This window comes from Octodon degus, unplaced genomic scaffold (genome assembly GCF_000260255.1).
Source record: "Octodon degus isolate 3935 unplaced genomic scaffold, OctDeg1.0 scaffold00084, whole genome shotgun sequence".
Taxonomy (NCBI): domain Eukaryota; kingdom Metazoa; phylum Chordata; class Mammalia; order Rodentia; family Octodontidae; genus Octodon; species Octodon degus.
In genome coordinates this window covers 1,242,387-1,250,433 of record NW_004524660.1, presented here as the reverse complement: position 1 = coordinate 1,250,433, position 8,047 = coordinate 1,242,387, and the positions used below count along the sequence as shown (strand labels likewise).

Sequence of the window (8,047 nt, the reverse complement as noted above, 5' to 3'; positions counted from 1 at the left end):
GTGTTAGCCAGACAGACTGGATCCTGTTATTTACAGCTAAGAGCCCTGAACCGCACAGTGGGTTCTAGGGTGAAGGTGAGAAAGCATGGCAGGGGACAAGGGCATGGTGAATGTGAGGTGCCAGCGACATGGGGCAGCGACATTCAGGGAGGGGTGGATTATTCGGGGGAATTGTTTTAAGGAGTGGATGGAAGCCGAGGAGACTTTGGAGGGAGCAGAGAAAATAGGAAGACTGAGAAAATGCAGCAATGAGGAGAGGGGCTTGTTCCCTGTCCCCTGTCCCCTGTCCCCTGCCCTGAGAGCATCTGGCCGTGGCATTTGTAGCTGCGGCACACCCGGAGTGACCTCACGGAGCTGGAGACGCACTTGTGCCCAGTGGGCTGTGTCAGCTCAGGCCTTTAATCTCAGTCCTCTGGAGGCTGAGGCAGGAGGATCCCGCAAACTGGAGGCTAGCCTAGGCTTCAAAGTGAGTTCAAGTCCAGAATGAACTGCCCAGAGAGAGGCTCTTGTCTCGGCAAACCAAAACAAGCCCTACCTCCAAATTGGCCCCAAAGCTCTCTCTTTTATGATCATCTTTGAATCCAACTGGTCACTGCAAATTCGGGGCTTGCACAATGACAAGGATCGCAGGAAGGTCCAGAGGAAAACACATATTGTGCAGAATGTGATATTCTACTCTGTGTTATTCTCTACTTTGCAATTTACCATACTCCCAAAATATTACCTCTGGATCATCATAAGCAATTCTGTTACATTAGGATAACAGAAAAGTTCTGTATTGAAGTAACACCAAGCAAAGTATTGTATTTTACTTTCACATTGAAAACCAGCCCAATCTGCTTCAGCTTCAGAGCATGTTTATGCAAAATTAAACGAATGTTGTCAACAAGCTGTGCCTTTGTTTTTTTTCCTAAATGGGGAAAGAAAGAACAGTTACCTGTGCTGAAATCGGCCAAGGAGCAAGTTAGAAGAACACAGAAGATGGAGCTTTGCTGTTGGCATTCAGAGGGTAGAGGGTGACCGACGAAGCTGACCCACTGGTGTGACAAGGACAGGAGTGAGACTGATGGGGAAGGAGGAGAGGATGGAAGAAGAGCAAGAACATTCTAGAGCCCGAGGAGGGAATGAAAGGACGAGGCATGAGTTAAGGAGAGAAGCTTAGTTTGCTCGTCGCGGAGCGGGGGAGCTGTGGTGATGGAGACCATAGTGTAGGCAGGACTGGGTGGCCAGGCGAGCACTTGCCTGGCAAGTACAATGGCTTGAGTTCAATCCCCAGAGCTAAAAAAAAAAAAAATCATTTTGTACTTGTCTGGTAGCCAGGCGATGCCCCATGTGGTCAGGTTGTTTATTCCTAGGTAATTGATATTTTCTGATGCTTTTCTAATGATGCCCCTGCCTGGGGCCTGCGGGGCAAGAGCTCCACCACTGAGCTATGACCTCACTCGTTTTTTAGTTTTCACTTTGAGACAGGGTCTTGCTAGCTGCCCAAGCTGGTCTTGAATGTAGGATCATCCTGTTCAGGCTCCTGAGTAGGTGGGGTTACAGGAGTTCCCCACTGTCCTGGTGCATCTGCTCTTCAGTTACATCTAGTTGTTGAATAAAAAGTCTATCAGTTATTGAAATGCAGTCAGACAGATGGGATCCAAATAACTTGGGCAGGGACTTATCTTGGTTATTTTCCGCACGCTGCTGGAATAAAATACCCAACATCAAGATTAAGGAAGGAAAGATTTATTCAGTTCACCATTTGTGAAAGTTTCAGTCCTTATTTGGCTGACTCCAAGGCAGAGTAGCGCATGGCGGAGGGCAGCAGTTCATGGGGATGGAAATCAGCAAGACAGCACGAGCAAAAAGGGAGGAGCAGCAGCAAGAACAGCGAGCAAGCCCCTGTCCCTTCCTTATACTGCGTTCAGGCTGCCTGCCCAGGGCAGGTGTAGCACCCGTAACCCCAGCACTGGATCACGAATTAATCACAACCTCTCGAAGTCTGCCCCATGACTGCATGAGGCTTTAGAGGGACAACTAGACACAAACTATAATAAGACTCAAGGTTGAAATCCACAGAGCTCTGAAGCTGAGGTCGTACATGGGTTTGAGGTGTACCTGGGTCAGGGGCCTAGGACAGCACCTACTTGCGCCTGGATTACAAGTGATCTTTTCCATTGTCACTTGGTCAATCTGGGTGCAGCTCCCCAGTGTGGTCTGAATGTCTGCGTTCCCTCAAAACTCACATGTTGACTTAATCTCTGGTGAGAGAGTATTTATGGAAGTGGTTTTGTTAGGAGGGCAGAGCCCTTAGAGATTAAGAGCCTTAATCCCTTTATGAGAGAGGCTGGAAGAAGCATGTTTGCCTCTTTCTGTCGTGTGAAGATACTGAAGCATTGTCTGTGAAGCACAGCGGTCCTTCATGAGACACCCAATCCATCTGCAGCTTGACCTTGAACTTCTAGCCTCCATGCCTGTGCGCAATACTCTTTGCTGTTTATAAATTACCTGGTCTAAGGCATTTTGTTTCTTTGTTTCTTTTTTTTTTTTTGCGGAACCGGGGATTGAACTCAGATCCTTGCGTTTGCCAGTCAAGCGCTTATCCTACTGAGCCATCTCCCCAGTCCTCTGGTCTAAGGCATTTTGCTATAGCACCCTGAACAGACTAGAACCAGCCCCTACTCTGAGACCTGTGATTTGGTCTGGTGCCCTGAGGAAAACAAACTTGCCTTGTTTCAGTTTCTTGAAACATAGGCTCTGTCTCCCAGCTCTCTCCTCTGGAGCAGAAAAGGCTGGGACCACAGGCTTCCTCCCCGGCAAAAGGTGCCGGTCCCGAAGTCCCTTTGCCACCAGCCTGGCATCCGAGGGCTCACACTTGCTGGGGCCCAGATAAGGCTGCCCTTCTGCTCCCTCCGTGCAGTTTGAGGCTGCAGTGTGGCTCCTGGCACCTTCTGCCTGCAGCCCAGCCCGAGTGTGCTTCTCTGCAGGATGCTGGGGTCCCTGGACCTGGACCTGCTGATCTTTCGCTGGTACTGGTATCAGGTGACACGGATGATACTCATCCCGAGTCTGTCGGAGGTCCTGCTATGTGCCACCCTGTGAGTATCATGCACACAAGCCCCGTGTTTATTCTCTCACTATCCAATGTCTCCCTGTTAGAATTTTTGCCTTCTGTGTGGCCAGGAACATCACTTTACCCATGCAGAGCTGCAAAGCTACCTTTGCGCTGTGCCCATGGTAATGCCCACCAGTCCTGCTAGCTCGTGGGCAAGGCAATCAGCAATCCTCTACTCACACTGTTCGGTGCAGGGAAGGATAAATGGCAATGTCGTGGATCCTTTAATTCATTACCAAAGCCTCCTTTTCCCTGAGCATCACAGAAAGATGCTCAGAGGCAGACACGAATATCGAGTGGGGCACACACTGTTGTCTGAAGCGCAGTGTTCTCGGAAGAGTTAGAGCGACTGTCAAAGCCCCCGACACATCCATTTTTATTAGTTTTGATGGTGATTTGATGTTGTTAGGGATTCAGGTCTCATCTTTGCCTCTGAGGTCATCTGAATAACGTTGGTGATGGGGCAGAGAAAGTGGAGACAAGGCGTCCAAGGCAGCCTGGATCTGACCATATAAATCCAGGAGGAGGAAACAGGCAGGAACTCCTGGCCTTCCCAGCTCGTTGAGCACAAGGCTGAGCCCCAGGTGAGAACCGCTGGAGAGGACAGCATCCGTCCGCCTTCACCCCAGGTGACCATGAGGGTGGCTGTGGAAGCCTCCATCGTGCTCCTCCTAGTGACAGCGTCCGATGCTGCGGTGATCACAGGGGTAAGTCTAGCACTCCGTGTGCCTGGGGTTTCCGACCATGTCAGCACCTGCAGTTTGCAAGCCCTCGAAGCCCTGACACACCGCAAAGAAAGGGGAGAGGGGAGGCAGCCACCGAACAGTGCCCCGGGAGAGGGCTGCGTGTGAGCGCCAGACTAGATACACCTCATTCTGATGGCTTTTGAGAAGCCCTGTGTGAACCAGATCTTGTTTTCAATCCATTAAGAGAACATGAAAAATTTAAATTTCAGTCCTCTGCTAAAAGGAAGATTGTATAATATGGAATTCCTTTACAAAGTGGGTTACTACCTTTTAATTTATTTTTTGTGTAAAGTTTGGTTTTTATATAAGATCCACATGTCCATGGGAACATAGCATATTGGCTTCATTATAGAGTGAGTTTATTAGCTGTTCTTTTGTCAGTTTCACCTCCTGCGTCTGCTTTTCAGAAGGGTCATTTTAAAATCCCTTCTGCTGCTCTGTATCCAGTTAGCACTCAGTGAAAGATGTGGGGGGCACCAATATTTGGCTGAGTATGCCCTAAACAAGTAGAAATGGAGCATCGCGGCAGAGGGGTGGCAAGGGTGTGGCACAGTTCAGCGTCCAGGCATTCAGGCTGTGATGTCCCCTCAGATGTCCAGCCCCACCCCGAGCCACTCTCGCCAGGCACACTGTGGGTGAGGGTGGCAGGAACATTTCCATTAAAACCAAAAGCAGTACTTGTCTGAGCGCTTTCTGGATGAAAGTCCCAAGAAAAAAGACAGGAAATTAATTTCATTTCAACCTCTTCCAACATTTTACATAGAGCAGAGAATTACGGAGTAACGCCAGGCGATTCCTGGAATTGAAGTAGTTATAATGTGCAGAGAAAGGAGAACTTCCATCATTCTCCTTTGTAAAGGACAAAGTCTGAGTTCAAAAGAAGAACAAATACTAAGGTCAAACTAGTGCTTTGGAGACACAGAGCAGAAATAAAATTGTAAGGCCAAATGACGCCAGGGGTGTAAGCTGCTGAAGGCTCGTTCCTGTTGTGTGGCCCGAAGGGCTGTCTGGGTGGGATAGGAAGAAAGAGGGAAGGAGAGAAGACACGGATGTCCCACAGCAAGGAAGGAAGCACTTGGGGAGCCCGAAAGCTCAGCTAAGTTTCACTGGACCTGCTCTAGTGCCTGGGTCAGAGTGGTGGCAAAGTTGACATGTGGGAAGGGGTTTTGTCATCTTCCTGGGGAAAAGCACAATAAGAGAAAGTAGGGTTGGGAAAATACATGAATGGCAAGATGAAAAATTATAATAGGTTGGTCGGAGGCCAGGAGCCCTTGGCTTCCATGTCCTGCTGGGGTCCCACGCTTGACTCAGGAGGAGACCTGTTCTACCCTCTCCACGCTCCCGTGTCCTCTGGACCGTGATTGCTTGCATGTTCAGGGTGTACAGCCCTTTCTCTCAGAACAGGACAGCAAGGCTCTGGCGCTGCAGGAGAAACGCTGAGTGAAATCCACGCCCACCCTCAGCCTTCCTGAGACTGGGCTGGCTTGTGAGCGGTTCCTCTGCCAGGCTGTGGATGGCGGCCAGTGATGCCACCAGCGCCTCCTCTGGGTGGAAGGGGACATCACATCTTCCTCCTCCCAGGACTGAGAGGGCTAAAAGCTGCCTGCACAGGCACTAGAAGGTCTCCTTGGCCTTCTGCTGGGGAAAAACAAATCAGAGCCCAGCTTTGGATTTCAGCTCAGCAACAACAACGAGCTTCCTGAGGGGCCAGCTCCTGACCCTCGCCATCAGGCCCTGCCTGAAATCTGGAGCAGTTCAGAGTTCTGTCCTCCTGACCCTGACTTTTATGTAAAGTGGGCTGTGTGGCCTTCTGTACAAATGGTAAGGCCTTTCAGCCTCTTCTGGGGGCCCAGCCCAGCAGAGACTTCTGCCCACAGCCCGAAGGCCAGGCCAGCATGTGGCGGAGGTACCAGGCAGAGGTGCTAGGGCAGGTGGAATCCTGCTCCCAGCAAGCGGCCTCAGCCTGATCACCAGGGGTCTGGGAGGCCCCTCCCGTCCCTAGGGCTCTAGGTAACCCAGTCCCACCAGCAGCCAGAATGCATCTGCTGGCACAAGGACAGCTCTGCCCCAGAGCCTTCCAACCTCCAGACATCGCCACAGGAGGACTGCCTCCCACCAAGGGGCCTCCGAGATCCGGGTCTGATGGCCTACGGAACCTGAGAGCCTGCAGTGGGGGCAGGGGTGACAGTACCCACGGCCCCAGGAGTCCCGTTAGGCCTCTTCTGGGTCCTGAAGGGGTACCTGCTTTCTCTCAGTGGCACTGAGGGCTGCCCCTCTCTGTCCCTGCAGGCCTGTGAGTGGGACGTCCAGTGTGGGGCGGGCACCTGCTGTGCCATCAGCTTGTGGCTGCGGGGGCTGCGGATGTGCACTCCACTGGGACGCCAAGGAGAGGAGTGTCACCCCAGCAGCCACAAGGTATCACTGTGCCGACGTGGGGTGTATGCCTTGGGTGGGGCGGGGACTGAGCTGACCAGGTGGTCCTGGCCTTGGCTCCCCTGGGCTTCCTGAGGACAGGCGGGGAATGGCAGCTCTCTGCTTCAAGGTGAGCCAAGCCCTAGCCTGCAGAAGGGAGGCCGGCAGCCATGGAGGCTACCTTGTCTGTCCCTCTGCCCTGTCTGTCCCTCTGTCCCTCTGCCCCACCAACTGTGTAGATGGCCTGAGTGCAGTGTCCCTGGCCTGACACCAGCCTCCTACCACTTCTAGACTGGCTGGAAAACCACTGACATTGTCTGACCCCCGCAGCTACTCACTGGGACTGAACTGAGGGCCCGGGTATTGTGACATGCTGAAGGTATACAGGGGAGAACAGCGGCAAGGGGCTCCGGCTTCCAGCCTAGCACTGCTGTTGGGCGGTGCCTCCTCTTTTGGGGTGGAATGGTAGCCCCAGTCACACAGGCTCTTAACCCTCCATTTGCCGTCTCCAGCAGGCAGTGTAAGTGCTTTGGGTCTCAGGTATACATTGAAGGACAAATGACCCTGAAAGTCCCCTGTGAATCTCAGAAATTTAGCCTTTCAGAGTCTCAAGTGCCCTTTGCTGCCTAGCAACCTCCTTTTAAGAACACTATGCAAGACCAGAAAATGGCCTCTCAGGACCCTGGGGACATCGGTGGGGACATGCATCCAGTAGGCAATGAAAACGAATGCTGAGTGCTTCCAACACACCACTCTTCAAACCAGGCTTTTTTCGCACATATAGAATTTCGTGTTGTAAGCGCCGTTAACCTGTTTTAAGCAGCGTGCAGTCGAGGCGCAGAGGGGCTAAATACGTGCTGGTCCACATGCAGCCGGAAAGTGTCAGAGCTGCGAATGCGCCTGCGTAGCTGACGCTGGCCTATTTTCCTAACTGCTCATGTTCCAATCCTTAAAGCCCCTCAGAGGCTCAGACTCCTTGGGATGCCAGGCAGGGGCAGGCCCGTCCCTCCACCGCTGCTCCGGGGCGCAGCACAGTGGTCAGCGCATAAGAGAGGCGCTGTGCTCTGGGTCTGCAGGGTCGCACCGCCAGGCCCTGGCCTAGCGCTCTCCCGCCCGGCTCTGGGCTCGCCCAGTCGCTCTGCCCCAAGGGCCTCCGCTATGATCACTCATCACACCGGGTGGTGGGAGGAGGAGAGGTCGCCATGTAGGGAGCCCCTGGATCCCTCAGATCCCGCCTTCTCTGGTGAAGCGCTCTCTGGCTCTCTTCCCTCCCCAGGTCCCCTCCTTCAGGAAACGCCGGCACCACACCTGCCCTTGTCTGCCCAACCTGCTGTGCTCCCGCTTCCTGGACGGCAGGTACCGCTGCTCCCTGGACTTGAAGAACATCAACTTCTAAAAGCCTGTCCAGCCCCAGAACACCTCCTGGCCTGATCCTGAACACAGCTTCTGGACTACGGGAGCCGCTTTTCCCAGTCCCCTACTCATGCACTGCGCAGCAGTCCTGTCCTGCCTCTGTGGTGTGGCTGGAGACCCAGGAGGGCAGTCAGCCCCGCTCTCTGCTCTGCTCAGGCTGCCTGAAGAAGGATGCTGCCCTCCTGTGCAGGCAGCTTGCACCCAGCCCCAGGCCCGCCCCTCACCTGCACGTGTCCTTCCTGCGCCCTAAGCCAGCAGTCCCTGAGCACAGGCCTTTGGCTGCATTTCTGAGTCACATGTGGGCTGGCAGGACCGAAATGAGAGTTGCCCATCTCCCCTTGATAACGCTTCATGGTTAGATCTCAGGCCTAAGGCG

The 8,047-nt window shown here is 53.2% G+C and overlaps 1 protein-coding gene across 1 annotated transcript; it reads left to right on the top strand.

Moving 5' to 3' along the window:
- The first annotated feature begins 963 nt into the window (after positions 1 to 963).
- On the top strand, positions 964 to 7,654 carry Prok1 (prokineticin 1). The gene is made up of 4 exons (XM_004636896.2): positions 964 to 1,016; positions 3,730 to 3,807; positions 6,136 to 6,261; positions 7,535 to 7,654. The coding sequence occupies exons 2-4, from the start codon at positions 3,736 to 3,738 to the stop codon at positions 7,652 to 7,654; spliced, it is 318 nt and encodes a 105-aa protein (XP_004636953.1). The 5' UTR covers positions 964 to 1,016; positions 3,730 to 3,735.
- Positions 7,655 to 8,047: the final 393 nt, after the last annotated feature.